This window comes from Parasteatoda tepidariorum, chromosome 10, assembly GCF_043381705.1.
Source record: "Parasteatoda tepidariorum isolate YZ-2023 chromosome 10, CAS_Ptep_4.0, whole genome shotgun sequence".
NCBI classification, from domain to species: domain Eukaryota; kingdom Metazoa; phylum Arthropoda; class Arachnida; order Araneae; family Theridiidae; genus Parasteatoda; species Parasteatoda tepidariorum.
This window is the reverse complement of record NC_092213.1, coordinates 10,905,365-10,924,072: the sequence shown is the minus strand read 5'-3', so window position 1 is coordinate 10,924,072 and position 18,708 is coordinate 10,905,365. Positions and strand designations below refer to the sequence as shown.

The window sequence follows — 18,708 nt, the reverse complement described above, 5'->3', positions numbered from 1 at the left end:
CATATATGGCAGTACTTTTACTTTCGTTACTTGTACCGCCGGTACAAGTAAAAAGTACGTACTTTTACTTGTACTTCGTTACTTTTTAAACTTAGTACTTTTACTTGTACTTTCGTTACTTCTTTAGGGAAAATGTACAAGTATTTGTAACGGAAATGTCGAATGAAATCGTTACTTTTTTCTAAAACTCGGAAATCTTTCTGAAAAAAGAATTAAAAAAAAAAATGCTTATGTTTTTTTAATTTATAAAATTAATGTGCAATATATATGCATTCACAGCTAACTTCGTGTGTTTAAATACCTTGACCTCCCGTGGAGCGCTTATTCAGCGCGGTTAAGCACGTTCTGAGAAATTCTCGCAGCAGACTCAGTGACACCACTTTCGAAATGCAATTATTTTGCAAAGTGAATAAAAATATTAATTAGCAAGTTATTTTCATTCATTTTCGAGTTTTATGCATTTATTTAATAAATTTTAAATAAAAAATTTTGGATTTTGTTATTATGTTTTTCAATTTTCTTTTTGAACTCACTAATAATACATTTTTGTCTTAATACATTTTTTACTAAATACATTTTTACCTAGTACATTTTTTACTAAAATTATGTTTATGCCTGACCTTGTCAAACAACGTCCAGTCAAATTTCTAAGTTTAGATCTCTAAGTCTAATGTTTGGAAAATGATTTTCTCGCATGACTTCAACATTAGCCATTGTCACAAATAAAACTGTTGACTGTTCTGTTTCAACTTATACTGCACATTCAATTATTTTTTACCAGCTCGAAGATTACAAAGCTATCTGAAACCCCGTGCTTGCTTTGTTTATGTTTGTGCTTTTAAATTTGCGCGTTTCTATAGAGTAAAACAATTTTAAATCAATGGTAATTTAAATAAATAAAAATAATAAACTAAAAATTAAAATCAATAGATAAAAAAAATTTTCCGTGCAAATCCATAAAAAGTTTGATATTAAAATTATATTTGATTTTAAAATTATATTATACGATTATATTATAATATTCTTCCAAATTTAAAAATAAATTAATGTCCATAACTTTCAAAATTAAAAATAATTAAATAAATAACAATAATTTTGCAAAAACATTAAAGAACATTATTCAATAAAATTTAGGTTACTTTGAATTTTCAATTTCCTAGAAATGTACTTTGAAATCGTTACTTTTTTTATTTAGTACTTGTACTTTTACTTGTACTTTTTACTCGTTACTTTTTAAAATAAGAACTTTTTACTTTTCACTCGTTACTTTTTTTGAAATTACTTGTACTTTTACTCGTTACTTTTCAAAAGTAACGTTGCCATATATGATCACATTCTAACGTCTAAGCAAAAGATATTGAGGCGAATGAGAACTGTAATTAAAATTTTTAAAAGCCAATTAACTTTAGGATTAAACTGAGGCAATCTAACTTTGCAAATAAACTGGTTTTTGTTAGGTTTTACTCCTTGCTTGACTCTGATCAATCTCAACATCGATTGGTCAAAATCCGATGACGTGCGTGATTTTGTTCTTTTAAGTATCATTTTGCAGTTCTTAAAATTCATATTTCTAAATCGAAAATCTGGCAATTTTCAAAATTAACTGGCAGAAAAGAAAATAATTAAACATTTCTCACGTTCCCTCGGCATTGTATACTATATCAAACGGCAATAAACGGCGATAATATTTTCTCACCTTGTGTATAAAGTCAAATGAAAACTGTCTTGTACAAAATATTTAAACATTTCTCAAATTGCCTAGGCGTTGCATACAACGCTAAATGAAAATTTGACAAAATAAGAAACAAGTAAACACTTTTGATATTGCCTAGGAATTGCATATACAATATCAAATGACAAACCGGTAAAGTAGGAAATTATTAAACTTTTCTCCATTGTCTAAGCTTTGTATGCAGTGCAATATGACAAACCATCTAGTTCGAAATGAAAATTTTTCACATTGCTTAGACGTTGCATATTTAGTGAAAATCCAGCACAGTAAAAAGTGATTACACATTTGCGGCATTTCGCCTAGGAATTGCATACAATATCAAATGCGAAACTGGTAAAGTATTAAACTTTTCCCCATTGCCTGAGCTTTGCATAGATTGGCAAATGAAAAACCATCTATATGAAAATATTAAAAATATTTCACATTGACTAGGTATTGCATACAAAAATGACAAACTAAAATTTTAAATGACAAACCTGCACAAAACGAAATAAGTAAACATTTTTGACATTGCCTAGGAATTGCATATACAATATCAAATGACAAACCTGTAAAGTAACAAATGATCAAACTTTTCTTACGTTGTTCAGGCATTGCATACAACGCTAAATGACAAACCGGCAAAAAACGAAATAAGAAATCATTTTTGACGTTGCCTACGAAGTGCATACAATATATAGTGTCAAACCTATGAAGCAGGAAATGATTAAATTTTTCTTTCTTCCCAAGGCATGCCAAATAATAAACCGGTGAAGTGCGAATTATGATTATTTCATACTTTAATTTAGTATGATTATGATTTATTAGTATCAGTTGAAGTAATTTCATGGGAAGCAAATAGGTTCATACTTAATTGTGTGTGTTTTTTTAAAGAACAGAACATGCATTTATAGAAATTATTTTTAACAATCGGAAATATAAACCGGCATCGGTAATCTCTACGTTGATGTTTTTTAAGGTAAATGATTATATGAAATTAGGTAATTTTGAAATTATAAAATAAATCACAACAATTACGTATATATTAAAAAATAATAGTAGAATGGACATGGCGTGCATTTTTATTTAAAAAAAAAATCGCATTTGGATGGCGATTGGAACAAAATTTTTTGATCGCCACTTTGTATATTTAGTCGCCCTTTGGGTGATTATTAATTTTGCCTCATATTAAGAAGGGTTATAGAGGGGCCGTTACGAAGCACTTTCTATTGAACTCAAAAGAGACATGCGTACTTTTCCTAAGAAGTAAAAGCTTCCGTCCAAATCTAGAACTTCATCTGGATCTTTAAGATGTCCAATCATTTTGCCATCATAACCTTCGAAGAAAGCATACCTCAAGGGGTTTATAGAACATGTACGTCTGTCTACTATACTGTATGTCACACCTGAAATTAGACAAACACAAGAAATGGAATATAATATACTTGAGCGTATTCTCAGTGCGAATATAGAAATCATGGATAAAAAGTTAATTTAAAATAGTAAAAGTTAAGCATTCTCTGCAACAGCCCGTTGTGTGCCAGGTGAGTATGATATTGTTCATCACACACTTTCTCTCTCTTTACTTATATTATTTATTATCTATTACTAATTTTAGCTCTTTCATTTCTTTAATTTTAATTTAATTTCTATTTAACACTTTCAGCACCGTGTATATATATATATATATATATATGCAAAATTAAATAATAAATCCAAATGTGTACTAAGTTTAGTTAATTATAATCACGCGTTAATAGCTAATATATAATTNTAGTAATGTTTTCTCCTCCAATATGGGATTAAACAAAATAATGGGAACGTTCCATAATAGCACATTTTTTTATCTCTCTTAAAAAATATTCAGAGTTTAGGTTATGGGATTTTTCATACTTATCAATGAAGTTTAAGGGACCGATAGCAAATTATAAATGGAAAATAGTGTTTTTGAACACCCTATGCCAAAAAATATTTAAAAAAAATTTGTTACTTATAACTATTATTTTGGTTACTATATGAAATAATTTCACAAAATTTCATAACCCTAATTTAAATATTTATGGAAACATGGTCATTTTTATTAAAAAAAAACTAATATTTTGGTTTTATGTTTTTTTTTGCAGTAATTTTAAAAATATTTCATAAAATGAAGCAAAATTTTTTGGAAAAATTTGAGATTAATCTGATTAAGTCAATAAAATCAGATTTAATCCAGGTTGGAATCTTCTTTAATACGTTCTTTATATGCAGCATATCATATGCCTTTTATAGATTAGTCACTTATTTCCTAGATTGTTTTTAAATGCACAGTCGCCATCAATATTCATGTTGGTCATTTATTCAAGAAAAAAAAAAACTCAAGCAGCTTTTTTGAAGTTAATTGCTGGTTAAAATACTTGGCGACGCTGATAGAATTATTTTCTACTTTTGAGAGCAGTTGAGAAAAGTAGTTTTTGACGTATTTATTTTTCTTAACTAGTCTGTAATTTCATCATTGATAACGAAAGTAAAATTAATTTCCTTACCTGTATTGAAATCATAAAATTCAGACACTGAACGCATTCTTGTGTATTTATCAAGTCTTGCCAGCTTTGCTCTTGTATCGTACCAAACCTAGAAAAGTAAGAAACGAGATTAAATTAAGTTGAAACATATCTTTTCGGTATACCAATGTATGATAAGACGCTTCATTTATAATGACAGGATGATGTGAAGACAAAAGTATAAAAAGATACAGAAATGATGATACGCTGTATAATGATGTATTGTAATTATTGTATAATAAAAAGAATATGGTATAACAGAACGCTTAAAAAGTGATGCAGTGATCCGTTAAAAAACTATCAATTATACTTTTTAACAGCATTAAATTTTTATGTCATAAATATAATGACTTACAGTTCAATTTCAAATGTCCCTTCTTGTCCCTAAAATATCCATTCTTTACTGGCAGTAAGGTTGCAAATGTGCACCATTTATCCTTCAATTCCAAGCTGTCTCTTTATAAGAGTGGATTGTTGCTTACTTTCTTTTGCAGGTTTAGAAAGGTGTAATCATAATTCCATCACCAATGTTTTTTCAGGTAAAGGCCACTGCCCGTATGCTCTTGCCGGTATTCCTCACACGGATTTTTTTTTTAAGATTAAAATACATTTCCCGGTGCTTCCTACACTAACATTTATTTATAATTTAGAAGAAGTGAAATTCGTAGTCACCCCAGCTCAAAAAATATTATCCCACCTGCTGAAGAAAAATTAATAAATTTATTAATATAAAATAAAATTTAATGCAAAGTGTGACAAACTCGAACTGTGTAAATGCTTTAAGAAAGGTAATATTTTGTTTTCTATTTCTCCTAATTCTAAAATCGAAAATCAATTCCGTTTTCTGTTTCTTTTTCAAGAAAAGTGTAGACATTAATATCTTACCTATCTCCCCCTATAAAAGATATGGAGCAGTCCACTCTCCGTAGAGATGCAGTTTGGAATTGAAGAACAAGCGCTGCATGCTTGTTGTTTTTGTAATCTTGCGTCTCGGATAAAATAAACTTATAATGTAATTACAAAGCATGGTGTGTTTTTTCAGAGAAACTACGTTTTGGTGTCTGATTTCGTAACTTTAATTTCGCATATTTGAGGTCACCTTCTCAGATCATTAAAAATGAGTCCTAGAACGTGAAGAATTGATTATTAGATCAAAAGTTATTCAGGGTGGTCCGATCAATTTTTTAATTTGTGCACTGTACATATTCTTGTAGCCAATTAGATTTCATTGTTATTATTGTTATTATGATCATTGTTATTAGATTTGGTTCAATTTATAATATTTAGTTTATTCCCTTTAAATTTTTTATATTTTCGCAATTCAAAATGCTGTTTCTAAAAAGGCGTGGAGTACGTTAATTTTGGGATAAAACTTGGCTGAATAAAAGCTTAACTTTACCCTATAGTCATGAATAAAAGCCTTCAGATATATCACCAATGCATCTAACTTCAACACAAAGTTAATTTCCCAAGTCGAGATCCACTCCTGTTAGCATACTTGTTACTATTGTTTCTTATTGCAAAAATTATTAAATGGAAGACCACACGTTGAAGAAAATATGAATGAATAGTGCATATCTTTCAGTTTCTTGTGAAATGGAGTATAATTTCAAAAAGAGTATTAAATTTTTTTCAATCAAAATCAGCTTAATGATAAAAATATTCCTTTACCATAAATATTATGAAAGATTTTATTAACATACTTACATAATCTTTAGTAACAAATTATGTTTTGTTATAGTCAGTTTTGTGTAAATTCGGAAAAAAAGGACTTCGTAAATCCAATTTTAAACTCTTGAATTATACATCTGAAGACTCAATCAATACTCGTTTAATTATTGATACCATGTATGATATAAATGACAATTAAAAATTTGACGCGTATTAATATAATATAAAAGACCAATATATTGAGTTGCCAACTATGTTCCGGTCGTTTTTTTAATTTTTTTAAAAAATTTATTTTTTTAATTTCTTAATTAGTTCCTGTGTTGTTTACTCGAACTTTTGACTAAAGTTGGTTAAATAGTTCTTCGTCATTCTCAATTGGGCGGCTGGAAAGAGGTGCGTCTTTGTGACAAACGTTTCCATTTTTAAATTAAACGTGCCGAAGCGATTCTTCCAACTCCATTCTCCATACACAGCACAAATGCCACAAGCAGCTTCTGTAGCCTTAGAACATCGATTAGAAGCAAAAAGAAAGAGAAATGTCGTAAATGCTCATTTTTTGCAACTTGACATTCTATTTTAATGACTTGAAAGTTAAATCAAACAAAAAACAAAACTTAGATACTGGTTGAACGGAAATTACTCTTTCGAATAATCTTAACTGATTCTTTGCCAAAAACATTTAATGACACGTATTTTAGGCCTGAAAATTAACTCGAAAAAAACCAAAGCGTAGATTTTGGTTGAACAAAAGTTCCTCTTTTGGATAATCTAAACTGATTCCATGCTAAAAATATTTAATGGCACATATTTTAGGCCTGAAAATTAACTCGAACAAAACTAAGACGTTTATTTTGGTTTAATAAAAGTTCCTCTTTTGGATGATCTAAACTGATTCTATGCCAAAAAATATTTAATGGCACATACTTCAGGTCTGAAAATTAATTAACTCGAACAAAACTAAAACGAAGATTTTGGTTGAGGAAAGTTCCTTTTTCGAATAATCTAAACTGTCCTATGCCAAATATATTTAACGACACGCGGAATGTTAAAATTAAAAAAGACGGGAACTTAGTTGCGAACCAAACATAATAAGACGCGTAAAAATTACACAATATATGATGCAAGAGCCAACATACAATAAGACTTGTAAAGATGATGCAGTGTTTGATGTTATTAAAATCAATGACACCGTGATAGTGACACAATACTAAGGACAGTGCGTGATGTAGACAAGAAACATAGAATCTATGTATTTACCTGCTGGTATTCGATATCAGTGATTTCTTCTTTTGATGACTGAATAAGATCAACTACCTCTGCTGAATATCGGAAAATATCTGGCATGGTTGGCATTTTTCTTGTCTCTTTCTTTAATCGACAACCAATTCCTTGAGGTGGCTACGTAAAAACAAAAAACACGAATGTGAGACTGTTCAAAAAAATTTGATGATATTTAATATTAATATTTCAAATAGTGTCTTAGGCGTGGTGTCTTAGGTTATAGCTTTCTTGTATTTTATTGTATGTAGAATTCTTGTATTTTAATATTTCTTTATTAATCAGATTTCGGAATTCTGTAATATTTGCTTATTAATTAGATTTAGGTAGAATTTTTTTAAAATAAAATATAATTGAAAATTTCGAGGTATACATGCTCCACAAGGTGTTACAAAAGAGTTGTGTAGCATTTGCTACATATAACGCAGCTTTGTATTTCATAATATCTTCTTTGTATATCATCTGCTATATCTCCTAGTTAGTAATGTTTTCTCCTCCATCAATTAGGCGAGATTAGAGGTTTCATAACCATCGTTTCGACTACCAGTGCTCAATTCCGTAGCCTCGTAATTTTGAACTCTATCCAGAAGACAAGGGAACTTCTGGATTAAAGCTTAAGAGAAATTTCCCTAGATGGAACTAACCCTCATTTGAATTTTCATGGCCCTCTACAGAATTGTCAGTTTCACCTGATATTTTATATTCATTATAGGCCATTCTAGGATAAATATTAAAAATATCTAGGCATGTGCGTTACATTGAGAGGAAGACCACGAGAACCTCCTACGGTCCCAGCCATCACTAGGATTCGAACACGGGTTACCTTATTATGAAGCTAGTGCTCTATCCTCATAACCTCCAAAACTCGAGGTTAGAAGTTAAAAAGTATGGTTGAAAGTTTGAAGATAAATGTATGTTACACAACATGGTTGGCTTGTCAAGTAAGTCGCCATATTATTAAATTACAATAAAACTGCCACTTCTGAACTTATTTGATAGAAATTTTTGACAATAAACATTAAAAAACATAAGATGAAAATAATTTAGATAAATAAAAGTACAGATTCAATTTTCCAATATCAGTTAGTCCATAACAGAAAATCACCCTTTAATTCTCACGATGACATTTTCAACGTCGAGTTACTGCGCAATTCTTAATCCTATAAAGTAGACTTTTTTTTTTTTCTCTAAGTTTGTAACAACTTCACAGCACTGTATCACCCTGCATGTTTGTTACGTGGTAATTCAAATCAAAGAATGGTTATACTCAATGTTATCCTGCATATTTATAAAGTTGAAACTCAAGTCACTATGTTTATATTCAATGACACCCTGTATTTTTAAAAAGTAGTAACTCAAATAAAAAAAATGGCTGTACTCAATGTTACCCTGCATATTTTTAAATTGGTAACTCAAATCAAAGAAAGGTTAAACGTAGTGTTACCCTGCATATTTATAATCGAACAGAAATCAAATAATGGTTATACTCAATATTATCCTGTATATATATAAAATTGGAGCTCAAATCAAAGAATGGTTATACTCAATGTCACCCTGCATGCTTATAAAGTGAAAATCAAATCAACTCATGGTTTATTTATGAAATGTTATTAAATATAAGAACAAAAATATGGCTGTTTTTATGTAGGTACGCTATTTTCCGACTGAAGTTTTAAATGTGTCAGGTTTACGGAAATCCTACAAGTTAGCAATCACGTAGCTTTTTTACGATGCATCATAATATTTTTCTAACTTTAATAATTTGCATTATATTTTCCTTTGACGTCATTATTTTTTACACCCAAACGAATAGAATAGATTTTTCTAAATATTTTCCCAAACAATTCTAACTACAATTAAAAGAGAAAAACAACAGACGTGATCTATCGTGGAAATGTTTCTTAAAAATATAAAAATTACAATAGTAAAAAATATTGATCTTAACGATGAATCGTTAGAATAGATTTTAAAATATCATTAAATATTTGCTGATAAAAGGCCATCGATATTTCACGATACGCGATGAAAATACATTCTAAAATAGTGACATAACATTGATGAAAAAATCTTTTATAATTGACAAGGCATCGTGATTATACATTTTAAAATATCGGCATCGCGATTTTTTGAAATTTTGCTCTTTAACGATGAATCACGAGAACAGATTTTAAAATATTATTAAATATTTTATCTTAAAAGGATATCGATGTTTCTCGATACGCGGTGAGAATACATTCAAAAATATTGATATAACATTGATAAAAAAAAGTATTGCTAATTAACAATGTCTTGCGAGAATTCATGTTAAAATATTAGTATCGCGTTGAGAAAAAAATATCGATACGACATGATATGACTTGAGAATAGATATTAAAATGTCAATATCGCGATGCCAAAAAAATGTTGCCATTTTACGATTTATGGTAAAAATAGATATATAATGTTGTGGAGTTAGAAAAGTATCGATTATTTTACGATATATCGTTCATATTTTTACCTGGAATACTCTGAAGTTGGGGAAATCGGGACGGAAGAAAGCAAAGTCTGTCAATTGATTCACTGGAAACCATTCGTCTTTTTTTTCAGAAGCCAGACCACTCACTTCAACCCGAATTGGTACTCTTAAATCACCATCCATCTGATAAGGAGTAGTCCATTTCTTTGCTGCAAAAATTATACAAAAACATTTTATTTTATAACCTTCGTTAAACAGCAGTTCCTATTTTGGGTTTACGACTACTAATCTTCAACTCTTTAACCCTGTAAGTTTGAACCCAATCCAAAAGACAAGTGAACTCCTAGATCAAGTACTGAGAGAAATTTGCATTCATTTTAGAATTTAAAAGGAACTAACCAGCATTTGTGTTATATGGAGAGAAAAACCACGAAAATCTCCTGCGATTAGCCTGAGCGCAAGGGGACTCAAAGTCAGTCTCGTGGTCTGTGAGAGCTGGGTGCGGAATTCGTATCGACCAGCCATCGCTGGGATTCGAACTCGGTTAATCTCATTGGAAGATGAATGCTCTATCCCCTGAGTCTCGCCCCCTAATAATTGAGAGAAACAGAAGTTGCAAGCCAATTTCAATACTTTCTGAAGCTGTGAGCTTAAATTTTTTTTTCTTCATATAAATGTGCCGAGCCGAACCTTGGGTTACATTATTTCTATGGAAGCTAGCCTTCTTCCCCTAAGTTTATTCTTTGGTACAACATGTAATGGAAGCACCCACTAATGTTCAACTCCGTAGTCCGTAACTCCGTTGTAATTTTGAACCCAATCCAGATGTCTAGGGAACTCTTGGATCAAGTATTGGAAGAAATTTGCCTTCGTGGAGGACTTTTTGATGGAGCTAACCCGCATTTGCATTACATGATGAGAAAAAATCTCTAAAACCTCTCACGGTTAACCCGACGGTAGGGGAACTTCAACCCATGATCCGTCTACCATTGAGTATGCAATGAGTGTGGAAATGATTGCGGAACTGAGTTCGGAATTTACATCAACCAGCAGATCATTAGATCAAGAGTGATTAAGGTGGGCTATATTTCTATGTTGCGCGTTGTTTTGTATTTCACTAGTTATCAGGCTCTAAACGCCTAACGTTATTTTATGAACTTGTCGTTAACGTTCTTTTCATTTCTATTTTTTTTCTTTATACAATTAAAATTCAAAAAAAAAAATTCTAAGAATAATAATACTTAGTTAGCGATCGTGGAACGTGCGAACTCGATTTTAAATTTGAATGGCATACCATTTTTTTTTTTTTTTTCCAAATCTGCCTATGCCTTATACTTTTAGGAAAATAATCTCTCGTGTGCACTACGAAAAAAAAAAAAAAAGAAAAACGAAAAAAAGAAAAGAAAAGAAAAACGGAACACCTTGAATAATTTCTGATCTGGCGGTGGATTTTAACTTGCCTGGGCTCAAACTGAATGGTTTGAAAGCCCAATTTAATTCGCGCATTTAAAATATGATTTCCCAAGAACTATTCGGACGATTTCAGTTCAAAATAATATATCGCAATATAAAATTACATTTTTTAAAATGACGTAAATATTTGCGTATTTTACAATTTAAAATTTTACGGAAGAAAGTATGGAAGAAAGAAAGAGTTGTTATAAGTTATTGTTTTTTTAATTGAATTATCTTCGGATAAACAAATGCGTGCAAAAAATGTTCGATTCACTTAAAAAGTTTTCGAAAAATGGCGAAATGCGATAAAGAAGAATTAACATTAAGGGGTCTGAATTTTTGACTGCTCTTCTGACCAAACTATTGGGACCCTGTATTTTCAGGGCCAGAAACCCAAATCCATCGGTAAAAAGTTATGTTTATTTATAGAAAGTTTGTTTTTGTGTATTTTTTTCGTCACTTAAAATATCGTTAGTAATAATTAATTAGCATATTTAAAACGAGTCCGTTGAACTGTCAAGATTATTAGTATATGGAAATGAAGATGGTTTTTAGGTCCTTCTTTTCTTGCACTTTTCTAATTTCAAAATATTTTTTAAAACAAATTTAAAAAGTTTTTTTAAAAAATTTACAACGTTTTATATTTCTTAAAACAGTTTTCAATTTGTAATCGAACCCATCTTTGAAAAGCTCTCTTCTCCCTGGACTATAGAATCGAGCTTCGAATATCACCCACCACCTTTTAAGGCCTCTGCCCTTCATATTGAATCCACAGTCGGAACGCGCAGACGATAGTTCGAACATTCTATGGAACATTTGGTAGTCGTGAAGAGTGGTGGGGTTTAAAGCAGGAAATCGGGGATAATAGAGCACGACTGGGGGGAATATTGAATTCTTTTTATACATGTTTTTTGTATGCAAAAACCTGTGGAAGTATCTTCATTCAAATATTTTTACACATATTTATAAAACTCTTTTTCTTTAAAGATTAAATAACAGCGACCAATTAATTATTCTTTTAAATTAATTATTATTTTCATAATGATTAAAAAAGTTTTAGATTGTGAGATATAAAATTTTTTATGCTGGGTTAAACTGCATAAATTTAAAGATTAGAATTCAAAACATAAAGCAAGTTAGTTGAGTCATTTCTCGTGTAATAAAAATGCTAAAATACCACTTTTTTAAAACTTTTATATCACAGGAACTGTTAAACCGATTTCCTTTATTTAATTTTTCCTTTGAAATTAAGCAGTTGAACACTAAAAGTTATTGTATCAAGATAAAAAAAATCAAAAGTTGTGAATAGCAATTTGGGACCCAAATTATTTTTCTCCCTGACTATTATTTATTTATCCCCCTGACTAAACTATTGCGATAATATTTTCAAATCACGTTAACTTTTACGATTTGGTAGACAGAAATCTAAATTTGGCGGGGAAAAAGGGAATGCTTGTTTTTATTTGAAGAGAGTAAGATATTGTGTCTGATATCGTAATTTGAATTATCGTCTGCACTAATTAGTATAAGCTACCTGAAGCATTAAAATTACTTCTCAGTGTGTGAATCCAATCATTATATCAAAAGTTATTCAAGACGTGTGTTTTTTTCTGTAAATATAGAGATTTTATGTCTTTTATTTTTTTTCTCTCTCATCATTCTTTTTAACGTTATGTATAAATAATAAAAAAATTAATGAATAAACAATAAATGAAAAGCTTTGAGTAAAATAATATTAGGCGATATTTCAAGTCCTCATCCTGTTTTGGGGTATTAATTTCTTCTGCGGTGTCTTCGAATCACGAAAAGAAGCACCGGAAAAACAGCTCTGAAAAAAAGCACCACTTTGACAATTATATGAATTTAGCGGCTGAATCTGAATTTAATATAATTAAATATTAACATGAATATCTTAAGATATTTTTTTTAAAAAAGAAGTAAGTAATATACAAAAATTATTTTGAAGTGAATGGCAGAGAACTTATAATATTCCTATATTCTTTTAATTGTATATAGATTAGAATAATTTTATCGTACATATTGGGGGGGGGGATATCAATCAGGAAGGAGGGTAATCTTGTGCTAAGTTATGAATATCAACAATATTAAAAAGTGTTTTATTTTGAAATAATTTTTAAGAAATTTACAAGTTGAAAAAGCATTATTTTTAAGAAAATATTATAACATAATACAATACGAATAATTGTTATCATTTAGAAAAATTTTCGAGCTGCTAATGCTGTTCAATCCTGTTGTTGAAATGTATGAAGAGTAAAAAATTATTTTTCCTAACTTTATATTAATCCTTTTATATTAATTAATAGATTTTTTAAACAATTTTCAATCAAATTACTTTTGATTAAATATTTGGTTACATTAAATTCGGATTCAAGTATCAATCCCGAATCAAGTATGTCATTAAAATTTTGAACTTTAAAAGTAGTGATTTTTTGCGATACTTTTTTCCCGGATTTTTTTCCCCCAGTTTGCTCTTCATAGTGTTTTTTTTCACACAGCTCTTTATCCGTTTAGCAAAGTGTTCACGGGCTTAGAGTATTCTCAGATTTTAGAAAAGTCATGTTTTTATTTATTTTTATTATTTATTTCATTTAATTTATGTATTTATTCTTTATGCTTTAAAAGTGCTTAAATACAATAAAATTATATGTTACATTATAAAAAAAGTATACAAGTATTTTAAGCCATTTTATAATATTATTTTGAGTTTACGACTACTAATGTTCAACTCTATAGCCTTGTAATGTTGAACCCAATCCAGAAGACAAGAAATTTCTTGGATCAAGTATTGGAGGAAATTTGCTTTCACGGAGGACTTGCTGATGGAACTAATCCGCATTTGCGTTACATAGAGAGAAAAGTCCCACGGTTAGCCTAACGGCAAGAGGACTCTAACCCATGATCTGTTTACTACTAAGGATATTTTACGTCAACACAAAGTCGGTGCGAGCTGGATGCGAAGTTCGCATCGACCAGCTATTGCTGGAATTCGAAGCCTCACCTCATTAAAAGCGAAAGTTCAGAAAGATCAGGAGGAAATCCCCTGGAGTGAAGCCATCTTTTTTAATTTTACAAAACGGCAATCATTATTTTATAAAAGGATGGTTCTAGTATGTTTTGATATTGTAATGGTTCTGTTCCTGCACATTTGATTATAAAAAAAAAAGCCGATTGTATAATCCAGAGGTTTTAAGTGATAGTCAGGGTCACTGTTCTAATCTAAAGCAAATTTTTTTAAACATCTCATAACATGACCACTGCGCTAAACTTTCCTATCAGGTATTTGCAACTAATCATATAAGCCACACTGGCTCAGAGGGACGAGTGTTTCTGAATGAGGTACCCTAAGTTCGAATCCCAGCGGTGGATGGTTGATGCGAATTCTGCTCTCAGTTCGCACTGACCTCAGTCATGACGTAAAAATAAAATTAATCATAGACAGATCATGAGTTAGAATCTCCTTGCCGTCGGGCATACCGGGGGAGGTTTTCGTGGTTTTCCCCACCGTGTAACACATATGCTGGTTATTTCCTTCAAAAAGTCCCCCACGAAAGCTAGTTGGTCCCAATGATTGATACAAAGCTCCCTTGTCTTCTGGGTTGGGTTCAAATTTGCAAGAATATGGAGTTGCATAACATTGGTATTCATAAACTCAGAATTGGGTAGGCAGTGTTCAACACCGGTTATAAAATAAAATAAAAACTAAATACGTGGCAGTGCAAGGCGTGTTAACGTTACAGTTTTAAAAAAACTTGGGTTTATTATCTCGCTGACTCAATTTTCGGATCAGATTTAATTGGATACCGGCAAGCGACGTCTCATGTGTGTCGAACCTGATTGGTTATTTCAAACGTGACGTCACTTGCATGTATCCAAGTGGAGGGAGGGAATTATTAAGAATTACCTGCAAAATGCATGGTGTACACCAATTGGTTCATCTCATTGGTTAAATTATACCTCCATGCTTCGCAATTGATGTCTCTAATTATAGTCTCTCCCATATATTCCTATGGAAGAAGAAATCACTTATATACTTTCAAAAACATACATATATTCAAAGAGTCTAAAATAAACTAGGTGTTCTTAAATTTCCACTCTTAATATTTAGTTTTTGAATATTTGTCTTACAAGCTTGTCAGTTTAAAGTAATAGAGCAGTTTTACTATTTACCTAAAATACCAATAAAACACTTTGTATATGTATTAAGTAGAGTTGGAAAACTGTTCTTTCAATTTCAATTCATTGAAATAATAATAGACAATCTTTTCCCTTACTGGAAAAATATTTTCTGAAACTACAATAAATCTGTAGTGGAATTCTTTACTAAAACTGTGCAAATTACTATAATACCAGTAATACGTATTGCCAAAATTAATAAAGCGTCAATAGCGTCAATATTAGTTTGGCTATTTTTTATAGTTCCCTTAAACGAAAAAGTACCTTTCTTCATTAATTTTTCTTTTGAGTACATAGTTTCTTTTATTCTTTTAAAATTTGCATTAATACATATGACCATAATTACTTATGTATCATTGTCGTCAATATTGGTATGGCCATTTTTTACGGTTCCTCTAAAACTAATAAATACCTTTACTCAATTAATTTAACTTTTAAGTACATAGCTATTTTTACAGCTATGTACTTAATTTTATATAATTATTTAATTTTAATAGTTTAATAGTTTCTTTACGTATTTCCTAAACAAATTAGTATCACATTTTTATCACTTTTACCTTACAATACGTAAAAAAAAATTTCATCGTTTCAATTGCCGCTAATTAATTGATTATTTAGTTTTATAGAAACAACTTTTAAAAGAGTTACTACCAAGGAAATAAACACGTGTTTTCAGATCACTTTAGGAATACTAATTGGGTAACGAAGTACGCCCATGCTCTGTACTGAAAAACAATTCAACCACCATAAGATGGCGGGAAAACTTAACAGAAGAGTTCATTTTTTTCATAGGTGGGGAAAGAAAGTTTTTCAAAATTTAAACGTATTTCTTTTTACAAGAATTCAACTGGCATACCATTTCGTTTTGTTGGTTAACTACGATAGAAAACTCTTTAGATAAGTTTTATTTTTATTCATTTCTTTTGTACAATGCTTAAAAAGTCTGTATCCGTTTCCCTTCGATTCTTAGTTTGCCTTTCGCTTCCACTTTCGTTATATCCTTCCTCTGAATCGCTGGAATTAAACACTTTGCTATCGCCCACTCGTGATAGCAGACTCAGATATTCAGAGCCTTACAATACACTTTAACGCTGTTTATCGAAGTTCTGTCGCCAAGGAAAATTTAGAAAGAAACCATAGTTTAAGTGCCTTACACTAGAAGCAATGGGATGATTTTAAACCATGTATATAATCTTACCGTGAAGAATTATCTAGTCTTTAGAACAGACAAATAACTTTAATATTGTAAAGTTAATAAACTGTTTTAAAATTCGCCAATTTGGCGACATTTTTCCACCTACATAAAAATTATCAAAATTACTGCCTTATTTTAAGTTTTTAAAAATTTTAATGAGCCCAAGTAATGCAGCATTGGAGTAAGTTTTTAAATATTAGGAAATTAGACCACAAATGCTTTTCATTTTCACAAAACTGTGGCTTTTCTCCATATGGACATTTTGGGCCATTTTCAAAATAAGCGTAGACAGCGCTGACTTTAGATAGGCTAAACTTGAACTAACAGTCATGAGTAACAGTTACAAATCAGTTGTAAAAATGGCATATTATTAGCAAAAAGCATCAATTCGTCTTACGATGGACCTTTCGAAAAACAGCCTCAAGGAAGATATATCCCTTCCAAAAAAAAAATGTGTTTAAAAATAACTTCACTTTTAAGTTCTCAAAACACTTACAATTTTGTCTCTGTCAGCATCCGCCGTCCATAGGATAGCCGATGGACCAATGACGAGTGGTTCTTTATTTAACCATCCAGTGAAAATTGGTTCGTAGTCACGTATTGATTCATCTGTATCCCAAACCTGACAATTCGTTGCTGAAAAATGAAATGATCACCATTATTAGTAACACTTTATTAACATGATCGTACAAAAATATATGAAATCTAGCATGATTCATTTGTTTTCAAGTCAACTAGATGTTTTGACGTTAAATAAGAAAAAGATATAATCTCGTGATATAAAAAAATATATCTAATATTTATACAATAAAAGAAATGACTTTAAATTTAATGTAAGTAAACTAATTACATGGAATTCTGATGCTTCTAAAAACATTAATTTAAAAACCATTTTTCATCACATGAATAGATTTAAAAGAAATTGTAGCAATGTTTATTTATCAAAGGACGAACTCCTCCAAAATTTAAAAAAAAACAAAAAAAAACAACAGCAATGGATATCCAACTAATACATTTAAATTCTATATAAAATCGTTGAGGTTAATTGTATGTTATAATTAAAAATTTCTTTGCTAACTGAACTTATATTTTTACAATGTGCAAATCCAATTCGGGCAAATCCATGACAAAAAAATCTTCTTATATTTGATAAATAATTTTAAAATAAATCTTTTTTTTTAAATAAAAGTTTTTGTAAAATATGTTTTTTTTTCATTAAATGTAAATAATTTCTCTAAATTAAACCTTATTGACATTAAAATTTTAAAATAGTGAAGAGCAAAGCTTTTAGTCTGTCTAGTACCACCAAAATTGAAATTTTATGCCTTGCTGAAGCGCAATAGTGCATGAAACTGTCAGGCGATTATGATAAAGTGATTTTCAGGAGTGATATAATGCTTTTTCCTTTTTTTTAAAAAAAAAAAATTATACCTGTTTTTTTAAAACAAAATGAATTTCATACTCACAGTTAATTTCAAAGATCTGATCTGTATCTTTATTGTAAATGGTGGTGGATTTCTCTCCTAGAGATATCACATTCACTCTTCCCCTAGGACCACCTGTTGAGTCAAAGTATTCAGATGCAAACGCCGACACTTGCTGAAAAAAATTATTGAAAAATTATTAACTAAATGGTATTTCTTTTTTCTTCTTATTTTTTAAGTAAAACTTAAATATATTTTTTTAAAACTTAACTTATTTATTTATTCATTTATCTATCAGTTATTTCTTTATCAATTAACTTATATACCACAAGTTATCGGTTTGTAAACTTATTTATTTATTTACAACCTGATTCCCAGATTCATTGATTTATTATTGACTTACTAATAAAACTCATTTAATTATCCTTTTACATACTCCCTAGGACCACCAAAGTGAATTTATTATTTTAAAGTGAATTATTAGTGAATTTGTGCATCACAAATTATAAATTTATCTACTTTTTATTTATCTATCAAGAAGCTTATTTTAGCGAACCACTGATAAGTCGATTCACTAATACGACTCTTTATGAATGAACGGACGTACTACAAGTAAAGAAATTCGTAAACATTTTTATTTATTTATTTACAAGCTGATTTTTTAACTCACTAATTTGTTGAGCATAAGTTAAAAAGATTCATTTATTTATTTATTTATTTATTTATTTACTCACTCTTTTTATCAATAAACTGGAGTACCACAAGTTAGGAATTCATAAACT

General features: G+C 30.0%; 1 protein-coding gene across 1 annotated transcript in view; it reads right to left on the bottom strand.

Annotated features, from left to right (window-relative positions):
* LOC107451555 (uncharacterized) overlaps positions 1-18,708 on the bottom strand; it is a gene marked incomplete in the record, with an annotated part of 51,563 nt that overhangs the window by 21,763 nt on the left and 11,092 nt on the right. The window contains 7 exon segments of the mRNA XM_071186153.1: positions 2,966-3,117; positions 4,237-4,324; positions 7,183-7,323; positions 9,701-9,867; positions 15,036-15,138; positions 16,999-17,138; positions 17,969-18,101. Of these exon segments, the coding sequence (XP_071042254.1) occupies positions 2,966-3,117; positions 4,237-4,324; positions 7,183-7,323; positions 9,701-9,867; positions 15,036-15,138; positions 16,999-17,138; positions 17,969-18,101 (924 nt within the window).